The following is a 20,268-nucleotide window of genomic DNA, read 5'->3' on the forward strand; positions in this document are numbered from 1 at the left end:
CTTACGAGGTCCATGTAAATGCTTCATATGATTCGCCAATCGAAGTAGACATTCCTGAAACGACTGAACCAGACTCTGTAAAAATTTAAGGTTTCAATAGAACTATCAGTTTTTAAATTAAATGGATTTTTGTTTAAACCACATACTTTACATAATTCGTATCAAATTACCTCGCAAGCCAAGTTGAAGCAAAAATACTCGAAATCTATGAGGTTCAAGTTGATCATTTCAAAAAGTTGTGGAAATAGTAACTTTCTCTCTTCCAAATCATGTTCGACCCAGCCTACTGTCATTTGAAAAGCTTTTTTTTCTCCTTCACCCTAAAGTTTTGCAGTGGTTATCTTTAATTTTCAAAATTATATTCACAAACATATTTACATCATTTGATTTAGCGCATAGAAATTCCTCAAATGTTGTTCTATCCATTGCATTAATGGCCTCAACATCAGTTAACATTGTGAAGTTATCAGTGATAAATCGTTGAGCTGTTTTTTGCAATGTCTCTATGCATAATCGTTTTCCAGTTTTCCAATATTGCACGACGTTGTTGCAATCCAATGTTTCCAGAAGAAATGTGCAACAAATATTGAGTAAATCTTTTAAAGAAACAAACCATATCAGTAAGTATAATTAATATCATAATACCAACCTAAGCGTTGTAAATAAACTGACCAGTTAATACGTTTTTAAAATCTCTTAAGTGCTGCTTGTTTAAGGCGTTCGCAAAATAAAGTCTATGTGGAACTTCCGAGTTTTTAAATAAATATATAAACACGATTTTATTGACTTACCTTCAACCAAAAAATAGTTTGCTGCATTCAGTAAATCGTCCACATTTTCACTATTTATTTTAGTTTTTCCAGTGTAGGCGAAATTCAATATTTGTTCAAATGTAGCCGAGTTTACCGCAGTAATTTCAATCACATCTTGGAACTTTTCTTGCATCTAAACTTTAAAAATAATTAAAATTGCAAAGATTTACGAGAAAAATATATTTAGAAGTTTACCTCAGAGAAGAATAGTCTGTTAAAGTATTCCGACAAATTTGCCAGAATATTTTTGTGCGCGCAAAAATCCATTCCTTCACATTTCAATCGAATGTCACAAGTTTCGTCGCCATTTTGTCTTTGTCTAAAGAGAAAGCCAAATTTACACATTTCTCAAGATTTTTTACGATGTACTAGTTGTTCAGCAACTAACATGTTGAGTTTTTTCATTAGGTTACTAACATGACCAGAATCAAAGTCCCTTTCCATTTTTATGCTTTTCTTCTCAAACTTTTTGAATATTATAATCAGCAGGTTATCTGGACTAGAACATTTACACAAACTCGACCGCCGAATCGTAGACAAAACATTTGCGACTACAGATTTACAAAACACTAGTTTAAAGCCACTTTCACTTCTTGAGCTTTATCAATATTTATGTGCGCGTCAAAATCCCTTTAATTACATTTCAACTGAATGTCACAAGTTTCGTCGCCATTTTGTATTTGTCTGTAGAGACAGCGTGAAACTTTTTTAGCGTTTTTCAATGTACAATTCGGAGGCTATATATATATATATATATATATACATGTTGAGCTTTTGTATAAGGTCGCTGACGTGACTTATAGAAACATTTTTAAGCTTTCGTATTGAAATAATAATTGAACACTTCAAATGCTTGTCTTAAGCTAATCCACGCTAAGTGCTGCTTAATGTTCGTTTATATCGTATGTATTAAGAAAATTTTGACAAATAAACACTTCCGTTCAACGCATATTAAGACCAAGCAAACTGGCGAGCAGTAACCATCATTTTTCTATATCGTGACGTCACAAAATAGTAGCGCGTCAAATAATAACTTTCACAAGGGCGTGTTTATATTTAGTCGGCGTCTTTAAAATATATTTCAACAGGTGGATATGACCGCCGTGCTATCTCTATTCCATTAAATCGAAACTAAAACAAACTGACATTGCATTTCAAAGGGTATACTGTCAGTTTGCTTATAAATTTATTGCACATTCTAAACTCCGCTTTATATAAAACAGCTTACAGCGCAGTAAAAACATGTCTCGCAAGTAAGGCGCGCACTGTGTTGTGGTTTGCAGTAGAATTCGAATAAAACTAACGTCCAGGAAAAGCGTCACGGATTAACTGGCCAGTTAACCGATGCATGATACCGGAAAAGGAAATAGCCAGAACGATTTTAAACAGACTTTTCGAATACACACGCGAAACGAACACGTTAAATAACAAAAACAGATGCTCGGTATCTATACAAACTCCAATATTTGTCATGACGTTTCCCTTAATGGACATTTTTTAAGCGACACAATAAATGTTAAAAATTTCTAAAAACTATATTTGCATTCCAACCCAGGTGCGAAAGTAAAAAATAGCGAAGGTTAAGTCGAAAAATAGCAAAGCATGAAATATAGGTCTCAAACATTGATATATTGCTTTGGATAAATATTTGTGAATAGCAGGGGCGTTTTCAGGATATTGTTTGAGGGGCATGGAAAAGTTTTCAGGAATACCATCACAAAATCACGCCAATCCGTCACGTAGTTTTGATTTTAACAAGACGAAAAAGACTCACGCGAAGCGTAATAAATGACTTATACCACACAATTTATGGCGTTAAGAGGGATACAAATAACATATTCACACAACAATCAATCAGTTGGTTAATCTTTCATCTATAACAAAACAATAAGGCATTTCCATATTTTATTAGCCTTCCTTAACGACTCAGAGCCTACAAGTTGTACTTTTAAATTAGTAGAGAGTGCGGGATTTAAACAAGTCAGTAATATCAGTCGATATCGTATAAGGAGAAAACCACTTCTCCAAAACATCGATATTAACTCGTGTGCATTCCAACGTATTGTCAACACTTGTAACGTGCTTACATTGTACGTTTATAGTAGATACTTTTTTCGATTTAAATTCGCTTTGTGATCGTTTGTTATGGGGTTCTACTTTTATATTAAAATATTCTTAAGAACAGCGAATATGACTAAATGTGTGCCGTGTGCTTACTAATATAGAATTAGTAAATGCATATCACAGAAATTATGTTAAGCAAAATCTTTAAACTTAAATATTCCAAAACAAGGCGAGAAAAACGTTAAAAAAGAAACGCATTCGAAAAATGTATCAAAACGCTAAACTACACGACACAATTACTTCTTGAAACAATATTAGGTTAAAGTAAAGTATATAACAACTGAATAATATGACATTAACATTTATTTTTTTTTAAATAAAAATACCTCATTGGTTTTTAGTGTTCTAGACATCGAATTAATCCTACAGAAATAGATTTTAGAAATAGTCAAGGGCAGAAAATATTGTAAGTGGCTTTAATAATTGTTTCAACGCTGTTAGCTAAGGTGTATTGCAAGGAGGTATTTCCTAGTTGCAAACTAAAGCTATAGACCAGGGGTGTCCAACTCAGACATGCCGACGTGCCAATTTTTATCTTATAACTGCTTCCCGTGCCAAAGTTTAGCAACTTTTTTTCTAATATTAAAGGCTTGTATTTCATAAGTACATCTACTTTCAAAGGCATTAAAGTGTAGCTATTGACAACCAGGACTGCGGTGTCGGAGTCGAAACTTGGAGTTCGTTCATTTTGACGATGTCGGTTCATTTTGTTGAACTCGGGACTCGATTAAGACCACGTAAAACTACCCGAGTCCCGAATCCGACGTACGCATGCGCAGTATCAAATTTTGAAACCGATGTGGCCGCTAACTGTAAATTATAAAGGTAGAATAGCATATGGTGGAAAAACGTTCCATTCTTGTATTTAGGGCGGATGATATAGGTGACACCCTTATAAGTGGATTGCTTAATATCCACCGTATTTTGGCTACCTAAAGTGGTGAAATACAGGATATAGTCGGAGCCGAAGTCCGAGCCGAAGTCGGAACTCGGGTTAATGTTTTGGCCGGAGTCGGACTCGGGTCATTTTTAACCGACTCCGCAGCCGCCTTGCTTAAAACAAAAATACAATAACGCTACAAAAAAACACAAAATACAAAAGAAAAACATCATTAAGTGATTTATATATGTACAAATGGGTTATGGATACAAGGTGTTCTTTGTAGATCACTTAACAGTCAAACGGATTAGAATGAAGCGGAATTAGATTCCAGTAGTTTGAAAGGTCGTTACTCTCAGCAATAAACCTCCATTCCTTCTTCTCAAAGTTGTATGAATACACTTTCACCATCTGATGACTGCGCGAAAAGATGAAAATATTAGATAAAGAAACATCAAAAACATAAGCGAACACAAGATGAATCATCTATTACAGTGGTTCTGTAATCCCAACCAGTAAATTATACCTTTTTGTATTTTCGACAGTGGAATATAATCGTTCAAATTTTCGGCCTTTATGGCAAACGATATTATTAACCTTACAATATTTAAGTTTTTGGACATTCGTCTGCATATTATGCTATCATATTGGTGTAGTTTATGAATTGACTGAAGTTTATACTCAGTAATATTTTCAAAGAGAACAATAAGACGCCATAAAGTTTTTGAAGGCTTAGCGTGCGACAACAAAACACATGGTACGAAATTAGTACAATGGTTGAACTCCACGACAGTAGTTTCCCCCCTATAATAAGTGAACATTGCACAGAAACAACTTTTTATAAATTTGTAGTTTTATGTATTAGTTGTGACCCAAGTAGCAAAAGAACAGCAGAGTAAATCACTTAATGGAATAACATGCATCACATTATTTAACTTTTTACGCTGAATCCGTTCAATTTAACCAACACAAATATCACTATAATCACGAAGTTTTTCACCTTTCATATGAAACCACAAACTCCCCATGACCTATGTAAGCGTCACGAAACTCATCTACGTCATCTTTTTCAGTGATGTCACTCGAATCACCGCTCTCTGGTTCGTACTTCTTCAAGGTCAACTTGGTGACCTCTACAAAGTAAAATAAGTTAAATATTGCAAAACGAACAAATTAAATGTTCACCAAGATACGTAAGCGGAAAAAAATAGAGTTTTATTTAAATAAGATTGTGATTACAAACATTTGTGTTTCTGCTTGTTGCGTAGTAAAATAGCATGATATTTTATTCACAGTTTTATGTCGTACGACTTGTTTAAGAAACTTAGGAAATCTAAACGAGCAGGGCCGGATTAACCATTAGGCTAATAAGGCTATAGCCTTAGGCCATGAAAAATTCGGCCCTCAGTTAGTGTTTTTTTCAAAAGTTGGAACTCAATAGAGTTGCTGCGTGACTGGCGTCTATTGTCACCATTATTAAGCAATTTCTGCGAACTAGGTTTGGCGACGTATCATGTTATACGTGGTTCTATTGTTGTACGTGGTTTCTAAGTTTTTTTACATGTTATACGTGGTTTCTAAGTTTTTCACATAAACTGGTCTTAAAGTTTAAGACTTAAACAAGTTGTAGCCAACTTTTAAACAGTTGGGCACTTGCAGCATTGTGACGTACGATAAACTGATAAAGTCACACTTTTAGCATCTTGCGTTTTGCAATTGAGATAAAAATTGTAATATATTTGGCGGACCGGCAGGATAATTGACGCGGACTGGCCATTAAGAACCACTGAGTTAGTGTTTTTTAAATTAGGTCTAGGGCTCTAGACTGATGGAAGTTATGGTAATTATGCCCTTCTCTGGTAAATTAGGCCCTTCTCAAGTAAACAGAGTACCCTTAATCCTGCCCTGTAAACGGGGTATGGCTTAATCTTAGTGCTGGACATACCGAGCTTTGTCGTCGAGAGTAATAAATGTAGTAAACACAAACTCACCCTTACAAATCACGTACAATTGATCCTCCATTGCCACAAGCTTTACACAACCCTTTGGTAATTGATGCATCAATGTTGATGTTTCAGTAGCAGGGTCGTACTTTTGACATGTTAGCTTGTTATAATGCAGAGCGAATAACATGTCTAAAAATGTGTTGAATATAATAAGAACAGAGCTTAAGAGACCCCAATAGTATCGCCACTATTTTCACAGTTAGAATAAAATCAGGCAATTGGTAGACCAAGTCACAAAACACCAACAGCATTGTTTACCTTTGCAGGCGACAAGGTCAACGGAGCCCTTTGTACAATTTGTCATTCTTATCCATTTACTTCCCTCTTCGTTAGGTTTGAGTTTAAAGGGTGTCACCCAGGTCCAACTTTCATCGTCCTGTGAATAACCACCGAACACAAACAACTCTGCATCTACAGAGAAAAAGTTGGTCAATCCACTTGTTTTTATTTTCGATTCTCTGGATAAGACATTGAATAGCTTTTTCTGATAAGTTAAAAACAATTATTTTAAGATAATTCTGTGCTAAGCTTATGGTTGATTTATAAAACTTGCCATTGAAAAACTTTACACAGAGTGTGGCATTTTTTTGGGCTGTGCTTTTTTCGTGTATCGCTCCCGTTAAGTAAATAATGGTTCCGCACCGGAATCCAAAATGCTAGAAATTAATCGAATTTGTAATGTTAAGGTTTGTTTATTTAACACAGGTTGGTGCGACCTTTTACAAATGCATTTCTTATCGACCGATTCAGCAAAACTATTGACAAAATAAAGTTTATTCTCTAGGCGTTTATCACTCAATCAATGAGGCTAATCTTATACTCTATAGTTTAGAAAAATGTCCACCCATGTTCGTTAAACAAATGTTAATTTTAAAGCCATGGGAGTTGCAATGAACTAATTGAATTTTATAGTCTGGGACAACATATCAAAAAGAATTAGTGCCAAAATTCTCGGTAAAACTAAAGATATAAGCTTGACAAAATGAATGAGCGATAAACATGAGTTATTTAAACGGCTGTAATCGTCAGAATAAACTAAAGCTTTACAGAGGGCCCATATGCTATTTGCGTTCTGCGGACCACAGGTTGACCACCCCTGATTTAACATATAGAAAGTGCTCATTCTCTTATATATCTACTGTACATGTTTCGAAGTAAATACCCTACTCTATTGTCATAATTGGTTCATTTATTTTACTTTGATTCTTTGTTTTAATCTGAGAAGTTTATAAGCGATGATCATTGTTTACCGTTAAAAACAGCCACTCCATCATTTCGCCGTTTACCTATATTAGAAGTTTGTTTCTCCCAACCCTTATTTGGTGATCTTACATCCAGTCTGAACACTGAGTTAGTTCTGTTTTCCTTATCGCTAGAACCACCGATCATATATAAGTAGTTCTTGTACATTGCAAAGCTGGCTTGTCGTCGTGGTTCGTTTAATATCTACAAAGCAATTATACATAAACAGGAAAAGTGTAAAAACACTTTTTTTTAACTTACTGCCATTTCTTTTTCAACTTTTGCATTGACGTCCAACATTTTTAGGATGGTTGAATTTTCATTCATGATCAAAATGCTCCATTCCGGACCTATTTGAAAGGTTTTATTTGTCAGATATTATTAACATTAACTGTATGAGATTCAACTCGATATTATTGAATTATAATATTAGAAAAATCATTAACTAATTCAGCCGCAAGCTATGAGGGATATTAAAGTAATCTAGGTTACTTACGAGGTCCATGTAAATGCCTTAAGTGTTTTGCTATTCACAGTAGACATTCCTGAAACGACTGAACCAGATTCTTAAAATGTTAAAAGTTAAATTAATTTGGGCGATTTTCGAATAATTAAATCATTTATTGTTGCAAACTTGTATTAAGTTACCTCGCCAGACAATTCAAAGCAAAAAAACGAATGGCTTAGTAACTCAAAATCAATCAATTCAAAAAGTTGTGGAAACAAATGCTTCCTTTCTTCCAAATCGTATTTGACCCAAGCAACTGTGAATTAAAAAGCTGTTTCTTCACTTTTTACCTGAAAAATTTACAATGTAAGTCACAGTCAGTGTCATTCAAATAAATATATAAATCAATTATTACAAAATGTTTACATCCATTGATTTAGCTCGTAGAAATTCCTCAAATGTTGTTCTATCCATTGCATTAATAGCCTCAACATCAGTTAACATTGCAAAGTGATCGGTGATAATTCGTTGAGCAGTTTCTTTTAAAACTTCTATGTCGAGTAGTTTTCCACTTTTCCAACATTGTACGGCGTTGCTACAATCCAATGTTTCCACAAGAAATGCGCAACAAAAATTGAGTAAATCTTTTAAAGAAACATGTAATATCAGTAAATAGGTACAATTTATATTATAATAAAAGCCCAAGCTTTGTAAATAAACTGAACGGTTATTAAGAAAAAAATTTAACCTGCTTTACAGCCATTGCTTATTTAAGGCGTTCGCAAAATGAAGTCTAATAAGAAACTTTAAAGCTTTTAAATCAAAATATTAACCACGATTTAATTGACTTACCTTTAACCAAAAAATAATTTGCTGCATTCAGTAAATCGTCCACATTTTCACTATTTATTTTGATTTTTCCAGTGTAGGCGAAATTCAATATTCGCTCTAATGTAGCGGAATTTACCGCAGTAATTTCAATCACGTCTTGGAACTTTTCGTGCATCTAAGTTTGTATAATAAAGTACATTTCGAAATCTTTAGAAAAATATATTTTGAGAAATTTACCTCAGCAAAGAATAGCCTGTTAAAGTATTCTGACAAATTGGCAAGAATATTTTTGTGCGCGTAAAAATCCTTTCCATCACAATTCAATCGAATGTCACAAGTTTCGTCGCCATTTCGCCTTTGTCTGTAAATACAAATAAAAACGTTTTTAACAAACTATTACAATGTTGTGGGTGTAGGTCAACTTACATATTGAGCTTTATCATTAGATCGCTAACATGACCACAATCAAAATTCTCTTCCATTGCGCCTTCGTAGGCTGCTCAAACTACTATTAAAATACGGAAGTCAATTATATCGAATATTCGTAGAGATTCAGCTCCCGAATCTTCTAGCAACCACACCAGCACCAAACTGAAGTCAAACTGAAAAGGAGTGTAGTTCCTCTGCGAACCGTGCTTTTATTGCCCTTTACAAATCCCGCTGAAAAGCGTTGATCAAATACATAGCGTGACGTAAAAAAAACGTCGTGTGTCAAATATTAACTCCTATAACTTTGTCTTGACGTTTGTTTTATGAACATTTTTAAAGCCAGTATAACTTTGTCTTGACGTTTGTTTTATGGACATTTTTAAAGCCAGTATAACTTTGTCTTGACGTTTGTTTTATGAACATTTTTAAAGCCAGTATAACTTTGTCTTGACGTTTGTTTTATGAACATTTTTAAAGCCAGTATAACTTTGTCCAGACGTTTGTTTTATGGACATTTTTAAAGCCAGCATAACTTTGTCTTGACGTTTGCTTCAAGTATTTTCAAAGCCACACACAAAAAGTTTGAAGCACATTTTACCATAAACTACCTAAACACCATTTGCATTCCAACCCATGTTCATTTACTAACACCAAGTCTAACTGGAGTGGAATTACAAATATTTTTTTCCAAATTACGTTTTATTTCAAATGTTAAGTGAGTTGTTCGTTCTTAGGTTCGCAAAACACCAACTATTGAGAAAAATATTGATATATTGGTTGGGATAAATATTTGTAGTTAGTACCCGTTGTTCGTCTAAATAACCAGCTGATAAACTACTTGAAGCGCTTATGTCATTACAGGTGAACGCTCTCAACGCTTTTAATTAAACAAGATCTGCTAAATTTTGACTATATACCGAAAATGCGACTGAATCAGCCACACCCTTAAATATAGCGGGTTAGTTAATTGAGATTTGATCTATAGAACACCTGTACTCTACAATATTTGTGTTTATTGTATTTTCCTATTATATAAGTTATGACGGTCAATATGGATGCGAATAATAAATCTACAAACAAATCAAGTAAATTGTTTAGTTGGTTACCTATTCATTACAATATAATTTTCCCATTTCTCATTGGCCTTAACGAATCAGAGCCTGCAAATTGTACATTGAAATCAGCAGAGAGCGTGAGATTTAAACAAGTCAGTGGCATCAGCTGATTGTGTAAGGAGAAAAGCACCTCTCCAACCCACTGGTGTGCATTTCATCCATTGTACACACTTTATTACGCGCATGCATTGTGTGTTTTTAGCGACTGGCATAACGTTTTAGTGTGAAATGCATCAGTTTTCCATGCGATTGACGGGCGATTTTATCAACTTATGTTTTGATGTAATTTGAAAGTCGGTCCTAAACGCATAAACTTTTCTTATTTAAATTGGCTTGGTGATCGTTATATTAGGTATTATTACATAGTGATATAATTGTTTTAACCTTTGCAAAGCATTTATGTTATGAGATTCCACTTTTATATAAAAATAGTCTTAGGAATCGCAAATATGACTAAATGTTTGACAAGTGCTCACTGATGTATAATTGGTAAATGCATATAACAAAAAATATGTTAAGAAAGCAAAATAATAAATATTCCGAAATAAGGCGAGAAAAACTAGAAAGAACTGCATTAAAAAAAACGTACGATAGCGCTAGATTACCTAACACAGTTGCTTCTTCAAATCAATATTTAGTTTAAAGTAGAGTATATGCCAAGTCTAGTCAATTTGGTCAAAATACTTGAGTCAAGTCAAGTTATTTGAAAACAGTGACTTAAGTCAAGTCAATGCCAATGGCATAAGACGTTACATCAAATATTGCAATTGGGTTGAGATGTGTCTTTAAAGTTTTGGGAGTAGTTTGGTAGGTTACTAATTATCAAAACTAATTTAAAAAACATATTTACATATTTGATTTTCCACTTTTCCAATATTGCACAGCGTTATGGTAATTCAATGTTTCCAGAAGAAATGTGCAACAAATATTGAGTAAATCTTTTAAAGAAACAAAAATATTAATATCATTTTTATCTTAATAAAGCCTAAGCTTTTTAAATAAACACACAAGTTGTTACGAAAACTTTTTTAACCTTTTAAAATGAAGCAATTGTTTGTTAAACGCGTTCGCAAAATGTCTTATGAGGAACAGCCAAGTTTGAAATTAAAAATATAAACCACGATTTAATGACTTACCTTTAAATAAATAATAATTTGCTGCATTGTAAATCGTCCACATTTTCACGATTTATTGGGATTTTTCCAGTGTAGGCGAAATTCAATATTCGTTCAAATGTAGCGGAGTTTACCGCCATAATTTTAATCACATCTTGGAACTTTTCCTGCATCTAAATTTGGAAAATAATTAATATTACAAAGATTTACGAGAAAAATGTATTTAGAAATTTACCTTAGCGAAGAATAGCCTGTTGAAGTATTCCGACAAATTGGCAAGAATACTTTTGTGCGCGCAAAAATCCTTTCCATCACATTTCAATGTCACAAGTTCCGTCGCCATTTTGCCTTTGTCTGTAAAAACAGCGTAAAAACTGAAATATTTCTAAGGATTTTTCACGATGTACTAGTTGCAAAGTTACTTACATGTTAAGTTTTTTCATTAGGTCAATAACATGACCAGAATCTAACTCCGTTTCTTGCTTTTTTTATGCTTTCGTTCTCAAAGTTTTTTAATAATATAATCAGCAGTTTATTTTGACAAGACCACAAAAACTTGGCTGCTTCGCGGCCATGGGTGCCCGCAGGCGGGGGCAAGGGGGGGCAATGATATTATGGTTTTTGGTTCGTTTTTGTCATGGTTTAGCACACTGTTCGAAGCGGCGTGCTTTTTTTAAGTAATTGGGTCACGCGTCTTAATCTAATGCGAAGCCAAAATCGAGAGCAAAACTCTGTTTTTCGTCTTTAGTTTGGCCGGCCGTAAACACTGGATAGTTTTTCTCTTTCGTTATTTGTTTAGGTCAGTGGTTAAACCTTTTTTCTTTCGCAGAACATATTTCAAAACAGATTATTTAATCAACTGTGCATTAGTGAGATACTTAACAATAAATTTAAATTCCTTTTTAATTCCTTCCCGAGCCATTATTCCTTTAAAATTAAATATAATGACATAAATGAAACTAAATCTAGCTTTTTGAATTGGTGTGTGGCCCACCTCAAATGTTTTTATGGCCCCGACTGGTTGAGAAGCGCTGGTTTAGGTTGACTGATTAGCAAGTGTGTATTCGACAATTGACAACGCTAAGTCAAACCTTATTTTTTTTCTCGCTAAAAACGTCAAGTTATATACGCAGTATGTTCCTCGCTGTTCGGTCTCTGCGCTAATATCCGATGTTGGTGTAACATCGACATTTGTTTAAATGAAGCACATTCTTAAAAGGAGATATAATGGTGACTGTCGTGCGCGTTTTAAAGTATAAATTTTTAAGTAATGATAGTTAACGCAAAATTTTGCTCTTTAAGCATACTCTAAGACCACGTGCTAAGTGTGCAATGGACATGACTTATTTCCCTCAGCCACAGTTGTAATTTAGCTGACTTGGTACACAGCTCGGCGCAGATGTTGCGCCAATCGTGGCATAACAAAACCTGGTAAAAACGTTCTTCGTTTAGTATTGCACGTGGTGAAAGACTTGCTTGTAATTTAGCGCTAGTTCCGTTCATGGAACTTGAAAACTGCGCTGCTGATAGTTGAATTATGTATGATTCTACCACAATTAAACACACATATTTTAAGGTCTTGGTTTGTTTTTGTCCCTAAAGTTAACGATTGCACACTGTGGTTTTGCAGCTGGCGCCTGACAGGATTGTCGACGACGCACTTGCTCGCTTTTGCTGGACGTATTTGGCTTATTCTGTTTTTTTTCTATCTCTTCTTGCAATCACTATTCTATGACGTCATACAGTCACTGTTTTATTGACGTCATTATTCATTAACATCAGGCGAAAAATAGGGGAATTCCCTAAGTTGAAAATTCAGGACCTCTTTTTTGATTTTCTGGTTACGCCTCTGATTGCCCCCCCTGGAAAATTTTCTGCGTGCGCCCCTGTTCGCGGCCAAGGGTTTACAATGTAGTAGTTTAAAGCTACTCACATGTTGAGCTTTATCATAAGGTCACTGACATTACTAGACTTCTTAAAATTACAAGCGTTTTTGAACTACATTTAAAACAACAAATTGCCTATTTTAGGCTTTCGCTGCTAAAAGGCCTTATAATCCTGCTATACCAAGTCAAACTGGTAGGCATGGGCGCCCACAGGGGGGGCAAGGGGGGGCTCTTGTCCCCCCCCTGGAAGTTCAAAATGCGATTATTAGTATTATTTATAAGTGTAATATGTATTACTTATGAAGGTTAAAAATATTATACATTATCCGACGTTTTTGTCATGGTTTAACAAACTGTTCGAAGCGGCGTAATTGGGTCACGCGTCTTAAGAATACCTCAAGAAATACTTTGAAATGCAAGAATACTTTTGTGCGCGCAAAATTCACATTTCTAATCGACTGACAGCAGGAAACTTTTTTTTTAGCGTTTTGCAATGTACAATTTTTGGACCAATTACATGTTGAGATTTACCATTAGATCGCTGACGTGACTAGAATCAACATTTGTTCTCATTATGTCTTCGCATTTAATAAAACACTTCAAATGCTTGTCTTAGACCAATACACACCCATTGCTGCTTAATGTTCGTATATATCGTATTTATCCCGTTACTCTTTCAATAACGCATTCTACAATAACAAACGAATAGCGTTGCAAAAGCGTGACGTCACCAAATAGAAATTCAACACTTCCGTTCAACGTATATTAAGACCAAGCAAACTGGCGAGCAGTTCAATCATTTTTCCTATAGCGTTACGTCGCAAAATAGTAGCGTGTCAAATAATAACTTAAAAATAGTAGCGTGTCAAATAATAAGGGTTTAATTGCGTGTTTATATCTAGTTTGTGTCTCCAATGTATATTTTAACAGGATGACATGACCACCGTGCTATCTGAACGGCACAATAAATCCTTCACATTTCGACATATACTAATTAACTATACATTTCAACCCAGGTTCATTTAATAACGCCAAGGCAAACTCGCAATCAGTTATATCCTTTTTCTGATTTATGGTTTCATAACAAACGGTATTTTCTAAGAACTTATTTCTCTTGGGTTAAGTCGAAGAATAGCAAAGCATGAAATATTGACCTCACACATTGATAAATTGCTTCTGATGAATATTTGTGAATAACAGTGGCGGATCCAGGACATTTTTGAGGGGTCATGAAAAAATTTTCAGTCATACACAAAATAACGTCAAAACAAAACGTCATAAAGTTACGTCAATACGTCACGTAGTTTTGATTTTAACAAGACGAAAGAGATTCGCGCGAAGCGTAATAAATGTCTTCTGTCGCATAAGTTATAGCGTCAATAGTGATACAAATAACATAATCACACAATAAACAATCAACTTTTTGTTATCTTTCTTCTATAACCAAAAAGTATTTGCCATATTTTATCAGTCTTTTTTAACGACTCAGAGCCTGTAAATTGTACTTATAATTTAGAAGAGAGCGCGAGATTTGATAAAGTCAGTAACATCAGCTGATGTCTATAAGGAGAAAAGCACTTCTCCCAAACATCTTTACCCACTCGTGTGCATTTTATCGCATTCTAAACACTTGTTTATAGTGAGCGGAACTGTTAGTATGAAAGTGCGCAAAAAGTCAATTTTACTGCACAAATTGTGTCGTTCAGCTGCGCAATTAGAGAGAACATTGCTTTGGAGAGTCCTGACACCAGAAAAACCACAGAAAGATGTGTTACAATGCCACTAGTTATCAGAGTTGGACTCGGGACTCGAGTAAAACTATATGAGACCGCCCGAGTCCGACGCACGCATGCGCAGTACGGAATTTCGAAATTGATAAGGCCGCAAACTGTAAATTATAAAGGTGGAGCAGCACAATAAACTTTTATATTATTAAAAAATACAAAACACAAAAAAAACTAAAAATGGTTTATAGATCCAAGCTGTTCTATGCAAATCAGTTAATAGTCAAACGGATTAGAGTGAAGAGGAATTAGATTCCAGTAGTTTGAAAGGTCGTTACTCTCAGCAATAAACCTCCATTCCTTCTTCTCAAAGTTGTATGAATACACTTTCACCATCTGGTGACTGCGCGAAAAGATAAAAATGTTGATAAAAAGGGTAAAGAAGAAGAAACGTCAAAAAATATGAACGAACACAAGATGTCACTGTCGCGCTAATAATAACCATCACTCTATCCCTGATTTCTTCTGAGGCCCAACCTGTCTATACACAACTTCAATAACTTCCGAGTTATGACTAAAGGTAGTGATTTTTAATTAAATGTAGCGGTTATGGTCAACTATTGCAGTGATAATTCAAGCTCGTAAATTATCTGTTATGTGGAATATTTTTGACAATAAAATGAGAGGTATATTTTCGGGATTAATGGTCAACGAAATTAATAGCCTTACTTGAATTAATTTTTCGGACATTTTGTGCGAATTAAGTTATCATCTGGGTTTAATTATTGATTGACTGCAGTTAATATTCAGTTATATTTTCAAAGAGAACAATAAGACTCCATAAAGCTCATTTGAAGGCTTAGAGTGCAAACAAAAACAAAACACAGAGTAAGAAATTAGTACATAACAAATTTTTCCGACCCTATAGTAATTGAAACGCACCGTTTAGCAATTACTTTTTATAAATATGTAGTTTACGTATTAATATTGACCGAAGTACCAAAAGAACACTAGAGTAAATCACTTAATATAACAACATGCAGTGTTCTTTTTTAGGTGTTTTGGGGGACCGAAACGGTCCCCCAAATTTCTCGAGCGGTTTCCCAAATTTTGGACTTGCAACTTTTTGGTATTTAAATGAAACACTTGCGGTCTCTTAAAACTACTTAGCGGTCACCCAAACCAAACCTTAAAAAAAACCTGACAACGTGCATCACTTTGTTTCACTTTTTACGCTGGATTCGTTTTAATTAAAAAACAGAAATATCACAAAATAATCACGAAGTTTCTGACCTTTCATATGAAACCACAAACTCCCCATGAGCTATGCAAGCGTCACGGAATTCATCTACGTCATCTTTTGTAGTGACGTAAATCGAATTACCGCTCTTCGGTTCGTACTTTCTCAAGGTCAACCTGGTGACCTCTGCAAAGTAAAAAAGGTAAATATTGGAAAACAAGCAAACTAGTTTTTTACAAAGATACGCAAGCAAAAAATGGAGTTTATTTTAATAATATTGTAATTGTTGGCGCGCAAGGGGTAATAAGCCCAAACCCAAGACAAAGCCAGTAATGATAATAGGCATAAACAAGTTCATAAGACCTCTGGAAAGTAAAATATGTTTTGCAAAACAATTTACATTTTTAAAAAGATACGTATAAGCGGAAACAAATAGAGTATTATTCAAATAATATTGTGATTACAAACGTTTTGTGTTTCTGCTTGTTGTGTAATTTAAATACTATCAACATTTATTTACGCTTTAATGTTGTATGACTTGTTTAAGAAATTAGGAAATCTAAACGGGGTATGACCTAATCATAATGATGTATTAACATCATTTTCAAATGTATAAAGAGTTATTCGAAACATTCAAAATGCTACCTACTTCTGTATGGGATTTGATTTAATTTGGTTTTTAATATCTTTTCAGCGTTATAATTAGTTGTGTGAGAAATATAAACAATCATCGCGGTGTGTGATAATGTTCTACAACTTGTTAAGTTATAAAACCGATACGGTGTTTGAGTTAAACTGTATTAAACACACCGAGCTTTGTCTTCGAGGGTAATGTAGAAAACACAAACTCACCCTTACAAATCACGTACAACTGATCCTCCATTGCCACAAGCTTAATACAACCCTTTGGTAATTGATGCATCAATGTTGATGTTTCAGTAGCAGGATTGTACTTTTCACATGTTAAGTTGTCATAATCCAGAGCGTATAACATGTCTGAAAATGTGTTGAATATGATAAGGGCAGAATTTAAAAGACTCCAATAGTATCGCCACTTTTCCCAAACAAACTCTGGCCATTGGCAGACCTTGTTTCGATTGGTACACCTTGTTACTCTGCCGTTCCACATTTTAATGTTACTTAAAGGTACAAACATGCAAAATGGTTAATTTTCATTGAGGGAAAACGAACTCTACACGAGAAACCTTTGACAAGCTTTGTTTGTATCGTGCGTGAAAGCGATTGAATTTGCGTTCAGTCGGTTAAAAGAATTGAAATCGGGGAAAACTAGGATTCTAGATTTTGCTAGTTTTCAGTGAAAGTCCTTCATCGAGAAAAGCAAATAGGCTACTAACACTTGTCCGATAAAAATCGAGAGACCAACACTTCAACTTAATTAACCTTTGCAGACGACAAGGTCAAGGGAGGTATTTCTACAATCTTTCATTATTGTCCATTCACTTCCCTCTTCGTCAAGTTTGAGTTTTATGGGTGTCGCCCAGGTCCCACTTCCATCATCCTCTGCATAACCACCGAACACAAATAACTCTGCTTCTGCAGGGAAAACATTTAGTCAATACATTTATGGCAAGTGCGAATATCTAGATAAATCATTGTCTCTTGCTAAACGTTAAAAATAAGTATTTGCAGTTTGTGTATTAAGCCTCTGGTTGCATTATAGAACCTGGATTTGAAGAACTTTCCACAGGGTGCGACATTTTTTTGTGCTGTGCGTTTTTGTGTATCGCTCCCATTAAGTGAATACTGGTTTCGTAGTGGAATCAGAAATGTTAGAAATTTAATTGAACATGCTCGTTAGTATTGCAAATATAAGCCTGACAAAATAACTGAGCAATAAACAGAAGTAATTTAAATATGCAATATAACTGTAGTGGGCAGAGCAAACTAAAACCTCCCACAAGTCACATAGGCCATTTACGCTTTGCGGACCGCTGGTTGCACACCTCTGTGTTTAACATATACACAGTGCTCATTCTCTTACATATCTACTATATAAGTTTCGAGGTAAATACACTAATCTGTTTTTATAATTATATTGGGTCATAATTTTACTTTAATTTCCTTGTTTTAATCTAAAAAAAAGTGATGGTCATTGTTACCGTTAAGAACAGCCACTCCAGCATTTCGTCGTTTATCATCAATGGAAAGTTGTTTCTCCCAACCCTTATTTGGTGATCTTACATCCAGTCTAAACACTGAGTCAGTTCTGTTTTCCTCATCGCTAGAACCACCGATCATATATAAGTAGTTCTTGTACATTGCAAAGCTGGCTTGTCGTCGTGGTTCGTTTAATATCTACAAAGCATTGAAACATAATCTGGAAAAGTAAAATAAACCTGCAGTTTTAACTTACTGCCATTTCTTTTTCAACTTTTGCATTTACGTCCAACATTTTTAGGATTGTTGAATTTTCATTGAGGGCCAAAATGCTCCATTTTAAACCTGTTTGAAAAGTGTCTTTTGTCAGATATTACCAACAACTACTGTACAAAATTCATCTGGATATAATTGATACACAATGTCAAAAAAGTGTTTCACTGGTAATAATCAGCAAAGTAATTTTCTATGACGTTATTAAAAGTATTCTAGGCTACTTACGAGGTCCATGTAAATGCTTCATATGATTTGCCAATCGAAGTAGACAATCCTGAAACGACTGAACCAGATTCTGTAAAAATGTAAGGTTTAAATTGAACTGTCATTTCTCGATCACATACTTTAAGTAATTTGTATTAGATTACCTCGCAAGCCAAGTCAAAACAAAAATACTCGAAATCTATGAGGTTCAAGTTGATTATTTCAAAAAGTTGTGGAAATAATAACTTTCTCTCTTCCAAATCATGTTTGACCCAGCCTACTGTCATTTGAAAAGCTCTTTTTTCTCCTTCTCTCTAAAATTTGGGGAGAAGTTCAGTAGCTTTAATTATCAAAATAGAAAAAACATATTTACATCTTTTGGTTTAGCTCGTAGAAATTCCTCAAATGTTGTTCTATCCATTGCATTAATAGCCTCAACGTGAGTTAACATGGCAAAGTTATCGGTGATAAATTGTTGAGCAGTTTTTTGCAATGTTTCTATGCACAATTTTTCTCCAGTTTTCCAATATTGCACGGCGTTGTTGTAATCCAATGTTTCCACAAGAAATGTGCAACAAAAATTGAGTAAATCTTTCCAAGAACAAGGCAATAGTATTGGTAATCATAATTTCATATTATAAATCTAAGCATATATATACTTTTTAAATTGACTGCATTTATTACTGTGAAAAAAAAACAATTACCCATTTAAATGTAGATATTGCTTGTTAATTAAATCAAATGTAAATATAATCTAATTACGGACAAGTTTTAGGGAATTTTTTAAATTCATATGTTTATCACGGTTTTATTGACTAACTTTTCAGTAAAAAATAGTTTGCTGCATTCAGTACATCATCCACATTTTCACGGTTTATTGTAATTTTTCCAGTGTAGGCGAAATTCAATATTTGTTCAAATGTAGCGGAATTTACCGCAGTAATTTCAATCACATCTTGATACTTTTCTTGCATCTAAATTAAAAAATTAAGCAACTTGAAAATTTCAAAACACCTCAGTATAATATATTTATGAATTCACCTCTGTGAAGAATAACCTGTTGAAGTATTCGGACAAATTTGCAAGAATATTTTTGTGCACGTAAAAATCCTTTCCATCACATTTCAATCGAACGTCACATGTTTCGTCGCCATTTTGCCTTTGTCTAAAGAGACAGCCAAATTTGCATATTTCTAAAGATTTTTCACGATGTACTAGTTGCAAAGTTACTTACATGTTAAGCTTTTTCATTAGGTCACCAATATGACCAGAATCAAAGTCCTTTTCCATTTTTATTCTTTCGAAACTTTTCAAATAATATAGTTTGCAGATTGTCTAGAATCTAGATCATTAGAAGGAAAATCAATGCAAAAATTTGTCGAGAAACAATAAACACGTAGATTCCCCATAGAGTATTTACATTATCAATAGGCATACACGCCAAGCATTTTCAACTTAAACACGCACTACCATTACAAATAATCATATTGAGACATTTACATATAGTTTGTCGTGTGTTAAGGGCGATTGTAGAATGATTCGATTGTTGTTCTGTTAAAAGTGTGCCGCGAATAATTTAAGATAACTTTAGTGTGCCACCAGCCAAAAAAGTTTGGGAACCAATGCTTAAAACCAATAAACGGATAGATTCTATCTCAACCAGCATTCACAGAAGTCGTTACTTTTAAAGTGTCAAAGCCTCTGCGGCCATGGGCGCCCACACGGAGGGGCAAGGGGGGGCACTTGCTTGCCCCCCCCCCTGGAATTTCAAAATGCGATTATTAGTATTATTTGTAAGTGTAATACGTATCACTAATG

General features: G+C 34.4%; 2 protein-coding genes across 2 annotated transcripts; both read right to left on the minus strand.

Moving 5' to 3' along the window:
- Positions 1-3,019: 3,019 nt before the first annotated feature.
- Positions 3,020-7,218, minus strand: LOC146165613 (uncharacterized). Its single transcript, XM_083382691.1, has 5 exons — positions 7,109-7,218; positions 6,081-6,233; positions 5,808-5,951; positions 4,817-4,949; positions 3,020-4,234 (listed from the first exon to the last, which is right to left on the minus strand). Exons 1-5 carry the CDS (start codon positions 7,209-7,211, stop codon positions 4,108-4,110), a joined length of 660 nt encoding a protein of 219 aa, XP_083238817.1. The 5' UTR covers positions 7,212-7,218; the 3' UTR covers positions 3,020-4,107.
- Positions 7,219-13,619: 6,401 nt separating this feature from the next.
- On the minus strand, positions 13,620-20,067 carry LOC146165614 (kelch-like protein 12). The gene is made up of 12 exons (XM_083382480.1): positions 19,685-20,067; positions 19,492-19,615; positions 19,271-19,424; positions 18,824-19,041; positions 18,615-18,764; positions 18,472-18,541; positions 18,227-18,315; positions 17,973-18,168; positions 17,254-17,406; positions 16,705-16,848; positions 15,906-16,038; positions 13,620-15,015 (listed from the first exon to the last, which is right to left on the minus strand). Exons 1-12 carry the CDS (start codon positions 19,738-19,740, stop codon positions 14,889-14,891), a joined length of 1,614 nt encoding a protein of 537 aa, XP_083238606.1. The 5' UTR covers positions 19,741-20,067; the 3' UTR covers positions 13,620-14,888.
- Between the last annotated feature and the right edge of the window lie 201 nt (positions 20,068-20,268).

Source organism: Ascidiella aspersa, chromosome 2 (genome assembly GCF_963924565.1).
Source record: "Ascidiella aspersa chromosome 2, kaAscAspe10.2, whole genome shotgun sequence".
In the NCBI taxonomy this organism is placed as follows: domain Eukaryota; kingdom Metazoa; phylum Chordata; class Ascidiacea; order Phlebobranchia; family Ascidiidae; genus Ascidiella; species Ascidiella aspersa.

Bases quoted from the DNA above. Each gene is read 5' to 3' on its own strand.
- LOC146165613 (XM_083382691.1), bottom strand. From the start codon at position 7,211: ATGATCGGTGGTTCTAGCGATAAGGAAAACAGAACTAACTCAGTGTTC. The intron at 5,952-6,080 runs GTAAACAATGCT...ACACATTTTTAG, and splicing joins TGACCTTGTCGCCTGCAAAG to ACATGTTATTCGCTCTGCAT. The intron at 4,235-4,816 runs GTGAAAAACTTC...CTTTTCGCGCAG, and splicing joins TTTGTGGTTTCATATGAAAG to TCATCAGATGGTGAAAGTGT.
- LOC146165614 (XM_083382480.1), bottom strand. From the start codon at position 19,740: ATGGAAAAGGACTTTGATTCTGGTCATATTGGTGACCTAATGAAAAAG. The intron at 19,042-19,270 runs GTTAGTCAATAA...GTTCTTGGAAAG, and splicing joins AAACTATTTTTTACTGAAAA to ATTTACTCAATTTTTGTTGC. The intron at 17,407-17,972 runs GTAACAATGACC...TTTTCCCTGCAG, and splicing joins TGGAGTGGCTGTTCTTAACG to AAGCAGAGTTATTTGTGTTC.